Raw genomic sequence first — 22,869 nt, 5'->3', positions numbered from 1 at the left:
AATTTAGTCCGTCCTTACCCTGAATTTAGTCTGTCCTTACCCTGAAGTTAGTCTGTCCTTACCCTGAATTAAGTCTGTCCTTACCCTGAATTAAGTCTGTCCTTACCCTGAATTTAGTCTGTCCTTATTCTGAATTTAGTGTGTTTTTACCCTGAATTTAGTCGGTCCTTACCCTGAATTTAGTCAGTCCTTACCCTGAATTTAGTCTGTTCTTACCCTGAATTTAGTCTGTCCTTACTCTGAATTTAGTCTGTCCTTACTCTGTATTTAGTCTGTCCTTACCCTGAATTTAGTGTGTCCTTACCCTGAATTTAGTGTGTCCTTACCCTGAATTGAGTCAGTCCTTACCCTCAATTTAGTCTGTCCTTACCCTCAATTTAGTGTGTTCTTACCCTCAATTTAGTCTGTCCTTACCCTGAATTTAGTCTGTCCTTACTCTGAATTTAGTCTGTCCTTACCCTGAATTTAGTCTGTCCTTACTCTGAATCTAGTCTGTCCTTACCCTGAATTTAGTCTGTCCTTACCCTGAATTAAGTATGTCCTTACCCTGAATTTAGTCCGTCCTTACTCTGAATTTAGTCAGTCCTTACCCTGAATTTAGTCTGTCCTTATTCTGAATTTAGTCTGTCCTTACTATGTATTTTAGTCTGTCCTTACCCTGAATTTAGTCTGTCCTTATTCTGAATTTAGTGTGTTCTTACCCTGAATTTAGTCTGTCCTTACCCTGAATTAAGTCTGTCCTTACCCTGAATTTAGTCCGTCCTTACCCTGAATTTAGTCTGTCCTTACCCTGAATTAAGTATGTCCTTACCCTGAATTTAGTCTGTCCTTACCCTGAATTAAGTCTGTCCTTACCCTGAATCTAGTCTGTCCTTACCCTGAATTTAGTCTGTCCTTACCTTGAATTTAGTCTGTCCTTACTCTGTATTTTAGTCTATGCCATGACTAATTAATACACTTTAAGATCCAGATTTTACTTCCGTTACAATTCCTAACTTCCTCCAATTATATATAAAACCATAAAAACAATTATCAATAAAACAAACAAAACTCAAAACAAAAAAACTGTAACAGTAATGTATATCTGGGCTGTGTCCCAGACAGCATGATCACCAGTCCTGACATTACACACCTTAAATATTGACAGACATTGATTAATTGTTTAAAGCTGGAAACTACAAGTGTAGATACAGTTTCTAGTTTTAAACATTTACTGATGTACAATGTTCACAATTAAAAAAGGGAAACTCAATAATCCGTTAAATTTTATGGACCATTTGACTACTGCCAACAATTATATAATGCACTGCACAATTACAATAATTCACAAACATCAGGATTCCTACCCCATCACCCACACAATAATTCACAAACATCAGGATTCCTACCCCATCACTCACACAATAATTTACAAACATCAGGATTCCTACCCCATCACCCACACAATAATTTACAAACATCAGGATTCCTACCCCATCACTCACACAATAATTTACAAACATCAGGATTCCTACCCCATCACTCACACAATAATTTACAAACATCAGGATTCCTACCCCATCACCCACACAATAATTCACAAACATCAGGATTCCTACCCCATCACCCACACAATAATTTACAAACATCAGGATTCCTACCCCATCACCCACACAATAATTTACAAACATCAGGATTCCTACCCCATCACCCACACAATAATTTACAAACATCAGGATTCCTACCCCATCACTCACACAATAATTTACAAACATCAGGATTCCTACCCCATCACTCACACAATAATTTACAAACATCAGGATTCCTACCCCATCACTCACACAATAATTTACAAACATCAGGATTCCTACCCCATCACTCACACAATAATTTACAAACATCAGGATTCCTACCCCATCACTCACACAATAATTTACAAACATCAGGATTCCTACCCCATCACTCACACAATAATTTACAAACATCAGGATTCCTACCCCATCACTCACACAATAATTTACAAACATCAGGATTCCTACCCCATCACTCACACAATAATTTACAAACATCAGGATTCCTACCCCATCACTCACACAATAATTTACAAACATCAGGATTCCTACCCCATCACCCACACAATAATTTACAAACATCAGGATTCCTACCCCATCACTCACACAATAATTTACAAACATCAGGATTCCTACCCCATCACTCACACAATAATTTACAAACATCAGGATTCCTACCCCATCACTCACACAATAATTTACAAACATCAGGATTCCTACCCCATCACTCACACAATAATTCACAAACATCAGGATTCCTACCCCCATCACTCACACAATAATTTACAAACATCAGGATTCCTACCCCATCACTCACACAATAATTTACAAACATCAGGATTCCTACCCCATCACTCACACAATAATTCACAAACATCAGGATTCCTACCCCCATCACTCACACAATAATTTACAAACATCAGGATTCCTACCCCATCACTCACACAATAATTTACAAACATCAGGATTCCTACCCCATCACTCACACAATAATTTACAAACATCAGGATTCCTACCCCATCACTCACACAATAATTTACAAACATCAGGATTCCTACCCCATCACTCACACAATAATTTACAAACATCAGGATTCCTACCCCATCACTCACACAATAATTTACAAACATCAGGATTCCTACCCCATCACTCACACAATAATTTACAAACATCAGGATTCCTACCCCATCACTCACACAATAATTTACAAACATCAGGATTCCTACCCCATCACTCACACAATAATTTACAAACATCAGGATTCCTACCCCATCACTCACACAATAATTTACAAACATCAGGATTCCTACCCCATCACTCACACAATAATTTACAAACATCAGTTTAATCCTGGAAATGTAACTATGTATTATAAAATGTAACTATGTATTATAAAATGTAACTATGTATTATAAAATCAATGTTAATCTATACAAGATACAGTGGATGTTACCATGGTAGTCACACTGTCACAGACAAAGATACAGTGGATGTTACCATGGTAGTCACACTGTCACAAAGATACAGTGGATGTTACCATGGTAGTCACTGTCACAGACAAAGATACAGTGGATGTTACCATGGTAGTCACACTGTCACAGACAAAGATACAGTGGATGTTACCATGGTAGTCACACTGTCACAGACAAAGATACAGTGGATGTTACCATGGTAGTCACACTGTCACAAAGATACAGTGGATGTTACCATGGTAGTCACACTGTCACAGACAAAGATACAGTGGATGTTACCATGGTAGTCACACTGTCACAGACAAAGATACAGTGGATGTTACCATGGTAGTCACACTGTCACAGACAAAGATACAGTGGATGTTACCATGGTAGTCACACTGTCACAGACAAAGATACAGTAGATGTTACCATGGTAGTCACACTGTCACAGACAAAGATACAGTGGATGTAACCATGGTAGTCACTGTCACAGACAAAGATACAGTGGATGTTACCATGGTAGTCACACTGTCACAGACAAAGATACAGTGGATGTTACCATGGTAGTCACACTGTCACAGACAAAGATACAGTAGATGTTACCATGGTAGTCACACTGTCACAGACAAAGATACAGTGGATGTTACCATGGTAGTCACACTGTCACAGACAAAGATACAGTAGATGTTACCATGGTAGTCACACTGTCACAGACAAAGATACAGTGGATGTTACCATGGTAGTCACACTGTCACAGACAAAGATACAGTGGATGTTACCATGGTAGTCACTGTCACAGACAAAGATACAGTGGATGTTACCATGGTAGTCACACTGTCACAGACAAAGATACAGTGGATGTTACCATGGTAGTCACACTGTCAAAGACAAAGATACAGTGGATGATACCATGGTAGTCACACTGTCACAGACAAAGATACAGTGGATGTTACCATGGTAGTCACTGTCACAGACAAAGATACAGTAGATGTTACCATGGTAGTCACACTGTCACAGACAAAGATACAGTGGATGTTACCATGGTAGTCACACTGTCACAGACAAAGATACAGTGGATGTTACCATAGTAGTCACTGTCACAGACAAAGATACAGTGGATGTTACCATGGTTGTCACTGTCACGGACAAAGATACAATGGATGTTACCATGGTAGTCACACTGTCACAGACAAAGATACAGTGGATGTTACCATGGTAGTCACTGTCACAGACAAAGATACAGTGGATGTTACCATGGTAGTCACACTGCCACAGACAAAGATACAGTGGATGTTACCATGGTAGTCACACTGTCACAGACAAAGATACAGTGGATGTTACCATGGTAGTCACACTGTCACAGACAAAGATACAGTGGATGTTACCATGGTAGTCACTGTCACAGACAAAGATACAGTGGATGTTACCATGGTAGTCACTGTCACAGACAAAGATACAGTGGATGTTACCATGGTAGTCACACTGTCACAGACAAAGATACAGTAGATGTTACCATGGTAGTCACACTGTCACAGACAAAGATACAGTAGATGTTACCATGGTAGTCACACTGTCACAGACAAAGATACAGTGGATGTTACCATGGTAGTCACACTGTCACAAAGATACAGTAGATGTTACCATGGTAGTCACACTGTCACAGACAAAGATACAGTAGATGTTACCATGGTAGTCACACTGTCACAGACAAAGATACAGTAGATGTTACCATGGTAGTCACACTGTCACAGACAAAGATACAGTGGATGTTACCATGGTAGTCACACTGTCAAAAAGATACAGTGGATGTTACCATGGTAGTCACGCTGTCACAGACAAAGATACAGTGGATGTTACCATGGTAGTCACACTGTCACAGACAAAGATACAGTGGATGTAACCATGGTAGTCACACTGTCACAGACAAAGATACAGTGGATGTTACCATGGTAGTCACACTGTCACAGACAAAGATACAGTGGATGTTACCATGGTAGTCACACTGTCACAGACAAAGATACAGTGGATGTTACCATGGTAGTCACTGTCACAAAGATACAGTGGATGTTACAATGGTAGTCACACTGTCACAGACAAAGATACAGTGGATGTAACCATGGTAGTCACACTGTCACAGACAAAGATACAGTAGATGTTACCATGGTAGTCACGCTGTCACAGACAAAGATACAGTGGATGTTACCATGGTAGTCACACTGTCACAGACAAAGATACAGTGGATGTTACCATGGTAGTCACACTGTCACAGACAAAGATACAGTGGATGTTACCATGGTAGTCACACTGTCACAGACAAAGATACAGTGGATGTTACCATGGTAGTCACACTGTCACAGACAAAGATACAGTGGATGTTACCATGGTAGTCACACTGTCACAGACAAAGATACAGTGGATGTTACCATGGTAGTCACACTGTCACAGACAAAGATACAGTGGATGTTACCATGGTAGTCACTGTCACAGACAAAGATACAGTGGATGTTACCATGGTAGTCACACTGTCACAGACAAAGATACAGTAGATGTTACCATGGTAGTCACACTGTCACAGACAAAGATACAGTGGATGTTACCATGGTAGTCACACTGTCACAGACAAAGATACAGTGGATGTTACCATGGTAGTCACTGTCAGACAAAGATACAGTGGATGTTACCATGGTAGTCACACTGTCACAGACAAATATACAGTGGATGTTACCATGGTAGTCACACTGTCACAGACAAAGATACAGTGGATGTTACCATGGTAGTCACACTGTCACAGACAAAGATACAGTGGATGTTACCATGGTAGTCACTGTCACAGACAAAGATACAGTGGATGTTACCATGGTAGTCACACTGTCAAAGACAAAGATACAGTGGATGATACCATGGTAGTCACACTGTCACAGACAAAGATACAGTGGATGTTACCATGGTAGTCACTGTCACAGACAAAGATACAGTAGATGTTACCATGGTAGTCACACTGTCACAGACAAAGATACAGTGGATGTTACCATGGTAGTCACACTGTCACAGACAAAGATACAGTGGATGTTACCATAGTAATCACTGTCACAGACAAAGATACAGTGGATGTTACCATGGTTGTCACTGTCACGGACAAAGATACAATGGATGTTACCATGGTAGTCACACTGTCACAGACAAAGATACAGTGGATGTTACCATGGTAGTCACACTGTCACAGACAAAGATACAGTGGATGTTACCATGGTAGTCACTGTCACAGACAAAGATACAGTGGATGTTACCATGGTAGTCACACTGTCACAGACAAAGATACAGTAGATGTTACCATGGTAGTCACACTGTCACAGACAAAGATACAGTGGATGTTACCATGGTAGTCACACTGTCACAAAGATACAGTGGATGTTACCATGGTAGTCACACTGTCACAGACAAAGATACAGTGGATGTTACAATGGTAGTCACACTGTCACAGACAAAGATAAAGTGGATGTTACCATGGTAGTCACACTGTCACAGACAAAGATACAGTGGATGTTACCATGGTAGTCACACTGTCACAGACAAAGATACAGTGGATGTTACCATGGTAGTCACACTGTCACAAAGATACAGTAGATGTTACCATGGTAGTCACACTGTCACAGACAAAGATACAGTGGATGTTACCATGGTAGTCACTGTCACAGACAAAGATACAGTGGATGTTACCATGGTAGTCACACTGTCACAAAGATACAGTGGATGTTACCATGGTAGTCACACTGCCACAGACAAAGATACAGTGGATGTTACCATGGTAGTCACACTGTCACAGACAAAGATACAGTGGATGTTACCATGGTAGTCACACTGTCACAGACAAAGATACAGTGGATGTTACCATGGTAGTCACTGTCACAGACAAAGATACAGTGGATGTTACCATGGTAGTCACTGTCACAGACAAAGATACAGTGGATGTTACCATGGTAGTCACACTGTCACAGACAAAGATACAGTAGATGTTACCATGGTAGTCACACTGTCACAGACAAAGATACAGTAGATGTTACCATGGTAGTCACACTGTCACAGACAAAGATACAGTGGATGTTACTATGGTAGTCACACTGTCACAAAGATACAGTAGATGTTACCATGGTAGTCACACTGTCACAGACAAAGATACAGTAGATGTTACCATGGTAGTCACACTGTCACAGACAAAGATACAGTAGATGTTACCATGGTAGTCACACTGTCACAGACAAAGATACAGTGGATGTTACCATGGTAGTCACACTGTCACAAAGATACAGTGGATGTTACCATGGTAGTCACGCTGTCACAGACAAAGATACAGTGGATGTTACCATGGTAGTCACACTGTCACAGACAAAGATACAGTGGATGTAACCATGGTAGTCACACTGTCACAGACAAAGATACAGTGGATGTTACCATGGTAGTCACACTGTCACAGACAAAGATACAGTGGATGTTACCATGGTAGTCACACTGTCACAGACAAAGATACAGTGGATGTTACCATGGTAGTCACTGTCACAAAGATACAGTGGATGTTACAATGGTAGTCACACTGTCACAGACAAAGATACAGTGGATGTAACCATGGTAGTCACACTGTCACAGACAAAGATACAGTAGATGTTACCATGGTAGTCACGCTGTCACAGACAAAGATACAGTGGATGTTACCATGGTAGTCACGCTGTCACAGACAAAGATACAGTGGATGTTACCATGGTAGTCACACTGTCACAGACAAAGATACAGTGGATGTTACCATGGTAGTCACACTGTCACAGACAAAGATACAGTGGATGTTACCATGGTAGTCACACTGTCACAGACAAAGATACAGTGGATGTTACCATGGTAGTCACACTGTCACAGACAAAGATACAGTGGATGTTACCATGGTAGTCACACTGTCACAGACAAAGATACAGTGGATGTTACCATGGTAGTCACTGTCACAGACAAAGATACAGTGGATGTTACCATGGTAGTCACACTGTCACAGACAAAGATACAGTAGATGTAACCATGGTAGTCACACTGTCACAGACAAAGATACAGTGGATGTTAACATGGTAGTCACACTGTCACAGACAAAGATACAGTGGATGTTACCATGGTAGTCACTGTCAGACAAAGATACAGTGGATGTTACCATGGTAGTCACACTGTCACAGACAAATATACAGTGGATGTTACCATGGTAGTCACACTGTCACAGACAAAGATACAGTGGATGTTACCATGGTAGTCACACTGTCACAGACAAAGATACAGTGGATGTTACCATGGTAGTCACTGTCACAGACAAAGATACAGTGGATGTTACCATGGTAGTCACTGTCACAGACAAAGATACAGTGGTTGTTACCATGGTAGTCACACTGTCACAGACAAAGATACAGTGGATGTTACCATGGTAGTCACACTGTCACAGACAAAGATACAGTGGATGTTACCATGGTAGTCACACTGTCACAGACAAAGATACAGTGGATGTTACCATGGTAGTCACTGTCACAGACAAAGATACAGTAGATGTTACCATGTTAGTCACACTGTCACAGACAAAGATACAGTGGATGTTACCATGGTAGTCACACTGTCACAGACAAAGATACAGTGGATGTTACCATGGTAGTCACACTGTCACAACGATACAGTGGATGTTACCATGGTAGTCACTGTCACAGACAAAGATACAGTGGATGTTACCATGGTAGTCACACTGTCACAGACAAAGATACAGTGGATGTTACCATGGTAGTCACACTGTCACAAAGATACAGTAGATGTTACCATGGTAGTCACACTGTTACCATGGAAATACTTGACTGTGCATGTAGTTCATGTAAGCCAAGACTTATTGATTTGAAGCTATGGATAATGAGAAAAAGAGACAACTTTCTAAAATTGTTACTCTCCTTATCATACTAGAGATTAAAGATACACAGGTAAAGACCCAGAGGACAGCTACTAATGAAATCTGATAAAGCATCTTCTTTTGTCGGTTCTTCAGACCAAGTAGCCATAACAAAGATTGAATAATGACTAATGGGAAACAGACCTCAGAGGAAAGATTCCTGGAAAGATCATCATTGTCATCAATAAATTGACATCCATATATTGACCTTGGTATACCAACATTGACCCCATTATTATCAATGTCCCTCAGATAAAGACACTGACCTTGAGATAGAGACACTGACCTTGAGATTTAAATCCTTACATTGATATATAAATATTGACATTGAGAAGTAGGCATTGACCTTCAGATAAACACATCGACCTTCAGTCACAGACACTGGCTATCAGATACAAACACTGACCTTGAGGTACAGACACTGACCTTGAGGTAGACACTAACCTTGAAGTAGACACTGACCTTGAGATACAGACACTGACCTTGAAGTACAGACACCGACCTTGAGGTACAGACAACGACCTTGAGGTACAGACACTGAACTTGAAGTACAGACACTGACCTTGAGGTACAGACACTGACCTTGAGGTACAGACACTGACCTTGAGGTACAGACACTGACCTTGAGGTACAGACACTGACCTTGAGGTACAGACACTGACCTTGAGGTACAGGAACTGACATTTAGATATAGACACTGACCTTGAGGCAGACACTGACCTTAAGGTACATACACTGACCTTGAGGTACAGACACTGACCTTGAAATGCAGACACTGACCTTTAGATATAGACACTGAACTTGAGGTACAGACACTGACCTTGAGGTACAGACACTGACCTTGAAATGCAGACACTGACCTTTAGATATAGACACTGACCTTGAGGTACAGACACTGACCTTGAAATGCCGACACTGACCTTTAGATATAGACACTGACCTTTAGGTACAGACACTGACCTTCAAATGCAGACACTGACCTTTAGATATAGACACTGACCTTGAGGTACAGACACTGACCTTGAAATGCAGACACTGACCTTTAGATATAGACACTGACCTTTAGGTACAGACACTGACCTTCAAATGCAGACACTGACCTTTAGATATAGACACTGACCTTGAGGTACAGACACTGACCTTGAGGTACTCACACTGACCTTGAGGTACACACACTGACCGTGAGGTACACACACTGACCTTCAGATATAGACACTGACCTTGAGGTACACACACTGACCTTCAGATATAGACACTGGCCTTTAGATATAGACACTGACCTTGAAGTACACACACTAACCATGAGGTACACACACTGACCTAGACCCGGGATTAAGGTAGGGTTAAGAGTGTATACCTTTTTTCATATCTAGAGGAAAAGGCCAGGGATCCTAGGGGACAGGAAGACTACCTCTCACCAAACAGAATCTGATTTTAAGGTTTTCCCTTTTAATTGTTTTAAAATTGTTAGCATACATGATTCAGGCATGTAAATTACAATGGTTCAATTTGATAATTTGGTATTTATCTAACCTGATTGAAAAAAAGATATAAATGAAATTGTAAGGTCTAGATATATTGGCATAACAATTGATAGAAAAATATTAAGAAAAAAATGAAAACTTTGTTTTTATGGGGAAAATGAAGCAAAATATTTGAGGAATTTTTACCAGTTGTTAGATGAATTTGTAAGGCCAAGGGAAAAGAAAATTCTAATGGGAAAATTTATCTACAAACAGTTAACAAATGGGGCTAGATTTACTTGTGTTGAGACATAAAGACACTGACCTTGTGACAGTTTGGTAGGCTCTGTGATGATCTTTCCATCTATAGAACACATCCTGGCTATAGGGTGCAGCGTGATCGTTCCGTAGATGTTGTCGATATAGCAGTGCTCATCCTCAATGCCTGTACCCTGTATCACTATATCCGGCATCACGGCACAGTTTGCCGTCCCGATATCTGTGCGACCTACATCACATAAATCCATAACATGATTGTAGATATGGATTATAATGTAAATATTTACAGCATTGAAAGTGTACAGGTTCGTTTGGAAATATTTGTGCAAAAGAGTAAAATAGTTGTTACTATGAACTGATATTAAGATTTTGGATACTTAAGGTGAGTGACCTGATGCTGTTTGTACCCTGACTTTGGGACAATAGGTGATAGTGACCTTGACCTTGGTACTAATTGCAATATAGAGTGACCTTGAACTTTGGTACTGTCAGTAATGGTGACCTAACTTTGGGATTAAAAGTGATAGTGACCTTGTTATTGAATATGATATCAAGTGACCTTGACCTTTGGTACTGACAGTGATGGTGAAGTTGACCTTGATACTGATTATGATACAAAGTGACATTGATCTTAGGTAATGACTGTGATGGTGAAGTTGACCTTTGGTATTAATGGTGATATAAAGTGACCTTGACCTTATAGGTACTGACAGTGATGTGTCCTTGACCTTTCGTACTGACCGTGATGGTGACGCTAACCTTTGGTAATGACAGGAGAGTGACCTTGACCTTTGGTACTGAAAGTGATGCTGAACTTGACCTTTGGTACTGACTGTGATAGTGACTTTAGGTACTGACAGTGATAGTGACCTTGACCTTTGGTACTGACTGTGATAGTGACCTTCACCTCTAGTATTATGGTGATGATGACCTGTAGCTACTGATATGTCTGACCTTAATGAGGAACAGTACTGACCTTCCTGTAGTGGTACTATGGTGACAGCTGTGGACAGCCGACCACTGCCCAAACTGACCAGATGTGGACGTTCACTGTAAACCTTGACCGTACTGTCAGTGTCGGTCACCTCCAGCTCTTCCTGCTGGTGATGCTGGAAAATCAATCAACAATTAATCAGGTATCAATCACTATTATAACAATGATAGACAGATCGAAGCCACCGGGTCTACACCCAATACACAAACTTTACAAAGTGATCAGAATTTCTATCTGGGAGATTTCTTCATACAACAAATATAAACATTCAACTGTAATTTTGTTTTATTTTCTACAAAAGTATTAACTTTTAATTTGTACTTAATTTGGATTTTAAATGCTTTTGGGTCCAGACATAAAAAGTTACAGCAAAGTGATTAAGGGGATAATTTTGAGCTTACTGTAAGCTATATCAAGGTAGATAACTCTTGTACAGGATGAGATAAGGGTTCCCTGACTTCTTACAGTCTCATATGTGTTTGAAGGGAGATAACTCCAGTGTAACTGGCCATAATTCTGTTATCTACCTACCACACAGACACCAACTCCACCTCAGTCTCTGATATCACAGACAACAAACTTACCATCAATGGGTGGAAAATGAGTCATTAATATACATATGAGATCCAAGATATACTGCCAAACTTATAATTATGGAGACTTTAGAATTTACCACAAAAGATGGTCTAACAGGACAGTTTTAATCTCCCAGATAAGTTTGTCTATGCATAAAGGATCTGAATGAGTTACTATGTCATATGGAATCGATGTTCCAATACTTTGATATGCTTATACGCTTCTGTTTATCACGAAATTCATACTAGTGGGGTGACACCTGAAGGATGTCACAGAAAGAATGAAGTGTAGTGAGGGGCGATAACTCTGTTCCAGCAGTTTTCATCAAAATCGCTCTCTATCTACATTTCGACCAATAAGATAAGACCTTGTGTTGTGGGCCGCCGTAGCCGAGTGGTTAAGGTGTCCCGACACTTTATCACTAGCCCTTCACCTCTGGGTTGTGAGTTCGAAACAAACAAGGGGCAGATACCTTGTTCTGACTCTAGGTCGGTGGTTTTTCTCCGGGTACTCCAGCTTTCCTCCACCACGAAAACCAAGCACGTCCTTAAATGATCCTGGCATTTTATAGGACGTTAAAAAAATAAGTAAAACTGTGTTGTTGCCAAGAAAATGAAACCCATTAAGTTTAATTTGCTGTCCCATAATACCCCTATTTCATTGAAATCAAACAATATCTAAAGGATTTGGACCAATCAGAGGCTAGAAAATGGCGACCTTTTCGGTAAAATATGATTATTGTTAAGTGAGGTTATACAAGAGTAACCAGTGTCCCATGATGTACCTACATACCAAATTTAAATTTCATTGCAATTGGACAATAACTAAAATCTTCGAAAATGAATACGTTCCGTTACCACACTTCATTCTTTATAATATTCTATCGTCAATTTATCCATCGGAATCCTGAGATCTCATTACCACGATAGTTAAGAAATAATTAACGATGATTCGTGTATTGTTGCAGGATATACAACGAGGACGAGGATATTTTGCAATTAAATTAATAACGAAGGCCGCAGGTCAAAGTTGATTATTTCTATTCTACCATGTACTGTTTAGTTCTGAGATCTATATAGAAAAACGGCAAAGAAACCCCGGAAAAACCTTGTAATTTATTTCTTGATTATTGCATTATTTTGTTGATAAAATATATACATTTGTATTTCTTTACAGGCACTACAGTACTACAATCAAAAACATCTATGATATGGCATTGGTTTTGAAAATTAAAAAAAAAAGGATAAAAAAAATAGGCCTTCGTAGGATTCGAACTCGCGTCTTGATAAAACATTGAAGAAGTCTAACCATAAGTCCACTCGGCTACAGTAACCGTATTACTTAGTGGGTGAATATTAGATACATAACATTGTAACAGCCGTGACTCACAAATGTCTATTATTGACACGTGCGTGTATTACTGGAAAATAATCATGGTTTTTAACCAATCAAAACTGTCGTTGCATAGCAAACATGGTAGAATATTAAATAATTAATGAATTTCGTTGCTTATACTGCCATTCATTATATTTTAAAATTAATAAAGTATTTCTATTACTAAGTTTAAAATACCTCTTAAGTATTAATACTTAAAAAACAATTCCACAAGTGTACACAAAATCCTAAACATCACTTCTGGTTATAACATCAGATATTGGGACCGAGTTCACAATTAGCTTCGCTATAGGTTTCATTGTAATATTAAAATTCATAATGAATTCCCAAAATTGCATTTACAACTTTCTATTTCACCTGGTCAAGACCAACATCTGAGAAACAAAATATAAAAGTTCAACACAGAATGTTGGACATTATCAGGAGATATCTGTCAACATATGTCAACAGATACCGATTGTATACATCCGGGTCAGGGGTAGAGGTCAAATCTACACCCAATAGTGTGTTAACGACTTGCGCAACACGACCGGCCAATCAGCTTGTGTTTCACCTGATCCAAGTCCCTTTGGAGAATGCGTTTCTCTGGTTTATAGCTGTTTACCCCGAGTAAATACATGTAACACATGAAACGGGTACTTTATATATGATACGAGGATAAATAGTAGTGTATTGAGATTTAGAAAATCACAAATACACACTGTTACTGAAAATAGAATGACGTAGGATTCTGGTGTAAAAAGGCGGGAATTCCCCAGGCGGGGGTTCCCCAGTGCAGTACCCGTGTGACCTAAGCGGAAACTGTTGCATCACGGACACGACAGAGAAAAATAACTTAAACCAGCAGTCAAAGTGTCGATTTTGGCGTGTTTGTACCCAAAATATCTCCATAACTAGATTATTCCCAGATATACGGGATATGCCTGGACATACATGTAGATCACACCGAGTTTTATAAGTGTGGAAAGTTTTATCAAAATGTATAGAGTCACTTTTCAGTTAGCTCCGGCAAAGTGGTCTGAATTAGCCGCATGTACATTACGTTCCGGCCTTCAATACACTACATTCCACACATACTTGGTTACGTCACTGGTGACGTAACATCCGCCAACTCTCGATAAAATACGACCCTTTTTCAAAACCCTATTGTGGCCGTTCTATTAAAGATATAGAAAAACTAAAGATTCCATTTTCTTTAGAATCCTCTCTACTTGTTATGGTTTGAGTTTCAGAATTTTTCATTAAAGCGCTGATTTTTAAGGACCGGTTAAACAGAAGCTACCGGTCAAAATGACGATTTTGGCATGTTTGACCCAAAATATCTCATAGATACGATTTCCCACAGGGATACCAGATACATCCAGACCTAGATCGAGCCGAGTTTTACAATCGTTCAAAGTATCAACCGAATTGTATGAGCCAATTTTTCTGTCCTCAAATCGCTATTATATCCGGCAAAATAGGCGAATTAGCTCGTAATACATTACGTTCCGTAAGGAACGATAACTCCGTTATCGCCCCTTACTACACTTCATTCTTTATTTATGAGAATATGAGTGAGAACTCACACATTCTGACAATTATTAGACAACTCAAACAGTATGTTCTCTACAAAGACCATCTGTAATGTCATATACTTATATACATATAATTTTACTGTGTTATCATACAAAATTTATGACCTCAGATTATTAATGACAACAAAATAGTGTAATGACTAGTGCTGTAACGATACATCGATACGTATCAATATATGTTCGTTTTGTGTCGCGATACGATACATCGATACAGTCATCCCTGTATCGTAATATCGCCGGCATGGGTGCGGGTCCATGTAACACATTTGATACAGCGAATCGAGCGCGCCGAAGCGCATCGTCAGTAAAACGCTTTTAACCGGATTGTATGAAGTCGCCAATGCAGAGCGCCTTGATGATTGCGAATAAATATGGACAACGGCTAACGCTGACAGCCATGTGTAATTCCGTTTAACTTTATCTCTCTATCTATATCTATATCTTAGTACTAAACCTCCTCCGACTTGTAAATCAAAGACATTCGTTGACTTGAAACAAGTCAAGGGTCCACGGCACATGGAACTTACCTATCGAAGTAGAGTATTCAGTATTGCCGTATTCACAGAATGGGAGGCGGAGTTAACGTTTTCCGGGAACACAATAACTTGAATTCGCATTAAATCAGCACCACCCTCATTTGACAATTTTACACCACCAGCAAGACAAGTATTGAAAACCGAAAACTGTGGACAGGTTTAACACAAATAAAGCCGAAAACCACTTTGTTTAAAAGCTCATAGCAAACATGCTACATGATGTATCGATAACTAGTTTATAATAAATGATCTGCGCCCTTTTCGGCAGTGGAAATGAATGTTTTCGTGAGTTGTAACTTGTTGCACGTTGTTGACCCAAGGTATAACATTCAGAGTCGACAATGTTTCAGTGACAAGACTCAAGAGTCCTGTTTATATTTGACATTTTTTTTAGATCTGTTTAATTCTACTGTTTTTGTTAAAAATGTGTTCAATGAGTGTCATTAAAACTTCAGTTCTGAGTGATATCTGAGTGATAACCTGAGTGATATCTGAGTGATAAACTGAGTGATAATCTGAGTGATAAACTGAGAGATAAACTGAGAGATAAACTGTGAGATAATCTGAGAGATAAACTGAGAGATAAACTGAGAGATAAACTGTGAGATAAACTGTGAGATAATCTGAGTGATAATCTGAGTGATAATCTGTGAGATAATCTGAGTGATAAACTGAGAGATAAACTGAGAGATAATCTGAGAGATAATCTGTGTGATAATCTGAGATAATCTGAGATAATCTGAGATAATCTGAGATAATCTGAGTGATAATCTGTGAGATAATCTGAGATAATCTGAGATAATCTGAGTGATAATCTGAGTGATAATCCGAGTGATAATTTGAGTGATAATCTGAGTGATAATCCGAGTGATAATTTGAGTGATAATCTGAGATAATCTGAGATAATCTGAGTGATAATCTGAGTGATAATCTGAGTGATAATCTGAGATAATCTGAGTGATAATCTGAGTGATAATCTGAGAGATAATCTGAGTGATAATCTGAGTGATAATCTGAGTGATAATCTGAGATAATCTGAGATAATCTGAGTGATATCTGAGAGATAATTTGAGAGATAATTTGAGAGATAATTTGAGAGATAATCTAAGTCAGGTCATATGTTACAATACTTACCATACTATTATAATGGTTCTGTAGAGCTGGAGAATTGTAAAAGTCCATCATGTTGACTTCTCTGTATTAGGGTTACCCTGCTGGAGCAGATGGCTCACTCCTGTTACCTAGCAACTGGGCCTAACTTCCTGTTCCCCTCAAGGCATCTTGGTTGTTAGGGTCTGAAACAACACCAGAAGATGTTTCATACAGCAGGAATTTTTTGATTGGGGCATCAAACATTTCAGGTTTTCACTGAAGCCTGAGGCGATTACCTATACATATGATAAACGTATTCAACAGATACAAAAGTAAAAACAGAAGTTTGAAAAAATAATTAAGATATAAACTGAGTAAAACAAAAATATGGCAAACTATTTTATACCACTTTTCTATCAATTATCATATGATCAGTCAGGTTTAAAAATTAATATTATATTCACATTCACGGCTTTAAATTCTAAACAGGACACTCAGGAAGCCGAGATCACAGCCTGTTCTCGGCTGATGTGATTGTGTCTTTTAAGATATATTACTCTGATTGCTTCAGATTTTGTTCAGTGGGGTAGCCACAACTACAACTACAAGGAGGTCTGATAATATAACAACCTGTCCCTGATCAGAACCAAACCGAATCTAAGTGGTATGGATTTCAGCCATATTTAGTATGAAACATCTATTTCCCAATCAGTGGTTATGAAGAAGTAGTCATTTGAAGAAATTGTTGACGACAGGAACTACAGACAACAGACAGACAACAGACGCCACAGTACGGCATAAAAACAGAATCTTTAAATTCTGTCTCAGAACAGTACCAAAACCCAAGTTACCGTAAACTTAGAGTTCCACTGGAATGAGATACCCTGCCTTACCTCTTACCTGTTGTCAAGGATCGCAATTTTCATACAGACCTACTTAGAGCTTCTCCGACCCAAGTCTGAATTATTCCAACGTTTTATTAACTTTTTTTATATTGGTCTGGCATTAATCAACGCCAAACTGATATAAAGAGTCGATTAATTCCAGACTGATATAAGAAAAGTCAATAAAACGTCAAAATAATTCAGACTACTCTCATCCACACTTTAATTGGTGATGATGTTTTTGTAAATTGTTGTGAATTGTTAAGACAAGTTAAATTGTTTTAAATAAATCAAGAACAAACCTACTGTTATGAAGATTTCAAAACACTTAAAATTTTACAGAGAAGGATTTTGGCTGTGTTCCCGGTACGGCTGCGGTTGTACAACCCAGCTGTCCATCCTTGGGAGAAAACATGTAACGTTTTTTTCTGTTTCCTCAAACTTTGGTGTTTCACTTCATCAATTGTTTACCGACTTTTGTTAAAATTTTGCAGATTTCAATACCCAATTAAAACTATTTCAGGTCTGAATTTGCCAGGACAAATGAGTTATGAGATACATATTCTTGTCACTGACCCTTAAAAAGTTTAAGCACAATCATGTATGCCGGTCACAATTTCCTTACAAAAGTCATACTTTGATATTTCAGAGAATAACTTGTTGTTGATTATCTGACAAAATATATTTCTAGTAAAATTGTTTAATAAATTTATCATTAATTCTGTGTGAATGGCCTGGAGGATCGTGTATAATTATCAGTTTTTCTAAAAAACAAATTTCAACAGCTCTGTTTCGTCAATTCATTTTATTTATCAACAAAATTTCGAAACTGATAAGACTATCATGTAGAGCTCTCTGATCATTTCCTCATTTTCTTCGTAAATTGTATAATGGCTTTCTAAAAGTGATTTAATGGGGGAAATTTAACACTTTCTGCTTGCCCACATGGATTTCTATTTTTTGTATTTTTATCAAAATGTGATAAAGATGGTATTGTTATGTTATAATCATTAAGACTAAATATCTACAGAGATCTATCTCCGAGCACACTTACAGATTTTGATATCATAGCTACACACAACATTCTCCAATACCTAGGAGATACCAGGTCTAGATACATCACCAGACAACCATACAATGGATGGAAGCGTTATATTTTCAATTTCTGATAAAAGACCATAAAGATTTTGTATCAGACCTATTACATAATGATTTTGTAATCCATTATACAGTATCTTTGTAAGCCCAAGCCTCTCCTAGCCAATGTCAATGTTAAGTGTTATAGTTTGAGCAGTGTGATAGTTTGAGAATTGTTATAGTTTGAGCAGTGTTATAGTTTGAGAAGTGTTATAGTTTGAGCAGTGTTATTGTTTGAGCAGTGTTATAGTAGTGTTATAGTTTGAGCAGTGTTATAGCAGTGTTATAGTTTGAGCAGTGTTATAGTTTGAGCAGTGTTATAGTTTGAGTAGTGTTATAGTTTGAGCAGTGTTATTGTTTGAGTAGTGTTATAGTTTGAGTAGTGTTATAGTTTGAGCAGTGTTATTGTTTGAGTAGTGTTATAGTTTGAGTAGTGTTATAGTTTGAGCAGTGTTATAGTTTGAGCAGTGTTATAGTTTGAGTAGTGTTATAGTTTGAGTAGTGTTATAGTAGTGTTATAGTTTGAGCAGTGTTATTGTTTGAGCAGTGTTATAGTTTGAGTAGTGTTATAGTTTGAGTAGTGTTATAGTAGTGTTATAGTTTGAGCAGTGTTATTGTTTGAGCAGTGTTATAGTTTGAGTAGTGTTATAGTTTGAGTAGTGTTATAGTAGTGTTATAGTTTGAGTAGTGTTATAGTTTGAGTAGTGTTATTGTTTGAGCAGTGTTATAGTTTGAGCAGTGTTATAGTTTGAGCAGTGTTATAGTTTGAGTAGTGTTATAGTTTGAGTAGTGTTATAGTTTGAGCAGTGTTATAGTTTGAGCAGTGTTATAGTTTGAGCAGTGTTATAGTTTGAGAAGTGTTATTGTTTGAGTAGTGTTATAGTAGTGTTATAGTTTGAGTAGTGTTATAGTTTGAGTAGTGTTATAGTTTGAGCAGTGTTATTGTTTGAGTAGTGTTATAGTTTGAGTAGTGTTATAGTTTGAGCAGTGTTATAGTTTGAGCAGTGTTATAGTTTGAGTAGTGTTATAGTTTGAGTAGTGTTATAGTAGTGTTATAGTTTGAGCAGTGTTATTGTTTGAGCAGTGTTATAGTTTGAGTAGTGTTATAGTTTGAGTAGTGTTATAGTAGTGTTATAGTTTGAGTAGTGTTATAGTTTGAGCAGTGTTATAGCAGTGTTATAGTTTGAGCAGTGTTATAGTTTGAGTAGTGTTATAGTTTAAGTAGTGTTATAGTAGTGTTATACTTTGAGTAGTGTTATAGTTTGAGTAGTGTTATTGTTTGAGCAGTGTTATAGTTTGAGCAGTGTTATAGTTTGAGCAGTGTTATAGTTTGAGTAGTGTTATAGTTTGAGCAGTGTTATAGTTTGAGCAGTGTTATAGTTTGAGCAGTGTTATAGTTTGAGAAGTGTTATTGTTTGAGCAGTGTTATAGTTTGAGTAGTGTTATAGTAGTGTTATAGTTTGAGCAGTGTTATAGTTTGAGTAGTGTTATAGTAGTGTTATAGTTTGAGCAGTGTTATAGTTTGAGCAGTGTTATAGTTTGAGTAGTGTTATAGTTTGAGCAGTATTATAGTTTGAGTAGTGTTATAGTTTGAGCAGTGTTATAGTTTGAGCAGTGTTATAGTTTGAGCAGTGTTATAGTTTGAGCAGTGTTATAGTTTGAGTAGTGTTATAGTAGTTTTATAGTTTGAGCAGTGTTATAGTTTGAGCAGTGTTATAGTTTGAGAAGTGTTATAGTTTGAGCAGTGTTATAGTTTGAGTAGTGTTATAGTTTGAGTAGTGTTATAGTTTGAGCAGTGTTATAGTAGTGTTATAGTTTGAGCAGTGTTATAGCAGTGTTATAGTTTGAGCAGTGTTATAGTTTGAGCAGTGTTATAGTTTGAGCAGTGTTACAGTAGTGTTATAGTTTGAGCAATGTTATAGTTTGAGCAGTGTTATAGTTTGAGCAGTGTTATAGTAGTGTTATAGTTTGAGCAGTGTTATAGCAGTGTTATAGTTTGAGCAGTGTTATAGTTTGAGCAGTGTTATAGTTTGAGCAGTGTTACAGTAGTGTTATAGTTTGAGTAGTGTTATAGTTTGAGCAGTGTTATAGTTGGAGCAGTGTTATAGTTTGAGTAGTGTTATAGTTTGAGCAGTGTTATAGTTTGAGCAGTGTTATAGTTTGAGCAGTGTTATAGTTGGAGCAGTGTTATAGTTGGAGCAGTGTTACAGTTTGAGCAGTGTTATAGTAGTGTTATAGTTTGAGCAGTGTGATAGTAGTGTGATAGTTTGAGCAGTGTTATAGTAGTGTGATAGTTTGAGCAGTGTTATAGTAGTGTTATAGTTTGAGCAGTGTTATAGTTTGAGCAATGTTATAGTTTGAGCAGTGTTATAGTTGGAGCAGTGTTATAGTTGGAGCAGTGTTATAGTTGAAGCAGTGTTATAGTTTTTAAACAGCAAATTGGAGTGTTAAAGATTGGATTGAAAATGTTGAGTGTAATGAAAAGAGACTTTTTTTAATTCTGTGCAGGTTCTCACAGCAGTGTGAGTTTACAGTGTCAAGGTCAAAGGTCATTATGCGGTAACTATCAATCTGGCATGGTGTCAAAGATTATGTCAAATTTTGTGGAGTTAAATATCACTGTAATATATGTGTCATATTGTATGTCAAACACTCGGTGAAGTCGCCATGCTCAGGATGAAAATCACATGATATCCAAAAATTATAGGAACAATCAATAAAAAAAACTTATTTTGAATTTTTAGCTAATCAGATTTGATTTTATTTTTTAACTTTTTTGTTTAATTTGTACATGTACCATTTCTAATAGGAAGCTTATCATCTCAGGGCCAAGTTGTTCATAAAGTGATTAGCTTAATCACTTGATTAGTGAAAATCTCATTTCTCCTTTACTTCAAAATTTGTGTGTGTGTATTCCTTATAATAGACAGGTAGGAAGGGGCTGATGAGTGCTATAGTTTCATAAACTTTTGACAAATTAGTTTTACCAGAAACGATTTAATCAGGATTTTAAAATTATTGTTAAACTGTGATTAGCCTAATCACCTTTTGAACAACTGGGTCCTTCACTTCATGCTTAAGATCTACAGTAATTCCCCATCAGCTAGCTACACTATTCATACTATTTGGGCAAAATATTTTGAAATTCCTTTTTTAAGAAATTAAAATCCTTGTATTTATTGATGTTTTATTACTAACAAAATATTTAGCTACAAAAATACGTCTTTTTTATAGTTACATTTATTTTCTCTGTTTTTTGTCAGTGTCATTTCAGCATCAGGACCAATGTTTACCTGTACAATCCGACACGTGCGAACAGTCACACGTGCTACCTGTAAACCATAAATACTACTAAACCTGACAAAGATATTAGGAACATTAAACCGAAAACCAACCAACACAATTTTGAGGATTCACAGCACATCCATGTCAGGTGTGAGTTTGGTGGCCGGAAATATCTCCCAATGTTAGATAGGTACGTTTCTGAGGAAGGCAGTATAAATCATCGCTCTTGAAAACATCCAGAACCAAACACTGACTCTGTATAAATATAAACTTTTGTTAAAATCGTTTGATTGTCAGGATACCTCGGGGGAACAGAAGAGTCAGCTGTTGTAACCAGCTGTTCAAGTCTATACCACACACCTGAACCTCCATCACCGCGGCAGAGTGGAACATCCTAACTAACGGACCCGCGCACTGGATAAATATTCCGGACAATGTAAACCGAGGTGCTTTATTTATCACATAAGTGGTATATCTACCCAGATAACTAACTGACGATCGTAAAGCTGAAAAGTTATATTCTAAAAAATAAATTTAGATTTCAACACTAATTCAAAATGGAAACTGGACAAAATAGAAATATGTAACATTTTTGTCAGATTAGTAACATAAAATGTCCCGGATGTTTCAAGACTACGAAAGCCGAGAGAGGTCAAATTTGAAGTGGCGAAAAAAATATAAAAAGTTGTTATCT

The 22,869-nt window shown here is 37.8% G+C and overlaps 1 protein-coding gene across 1 annotated transcript in view; it reads right to left on the bottom strand.

Annotated features, from left to right (window-relative positions):
- The window catches only part of LOC117341332 (pleckstrin homology-like domain family B member 1), a 167,594-nt gene extending 145,059 nt beyond the window's left edge, over nt 1–22,535 (bottom strand). The window contains exons 1-4 of the mRNA XM_033903188.1: nt 22,478–22,535; nt 16,912–17,072; nt 11,676–11,808; nt 10,746–10,928 (exon numbers count right to left, since the gene is read on the bottom strand). Coding sequence (XP_033759079.1) covers nt 10,746–10,928; nt 11,676–11,808; nt 16,912–16,962 — 367 coding nt within the window. The 5' untranslated portion in view covers nt 16,963–17,072; nt 22,478–22,535. The remainder of the gene's footprint in view (nt 1–10,745; nt 10,929–11,675; nt 11,809–16,911; nt 17,073–22,477) is intronic.
- Nucleotides 22,536–22,869: the final 334 nt, after the last annotated feature.

Source organism: Pecten maximus, chromosome 13 (assembly GCF_902652985.1).
Source record: "Pecten maximus chromosome 13, xPecMax1.1, whole genome shotgun sequence".
NCBI classification, from domain to species: Eukaryota; Metazoa; Mollusca; class Bivalvia; order Pectinida; family Pectinidae; genus Pecten; species Pecten maximus.
This window is presented reverse-complemented; position numbering and strand designations above follow the sequence as displayed.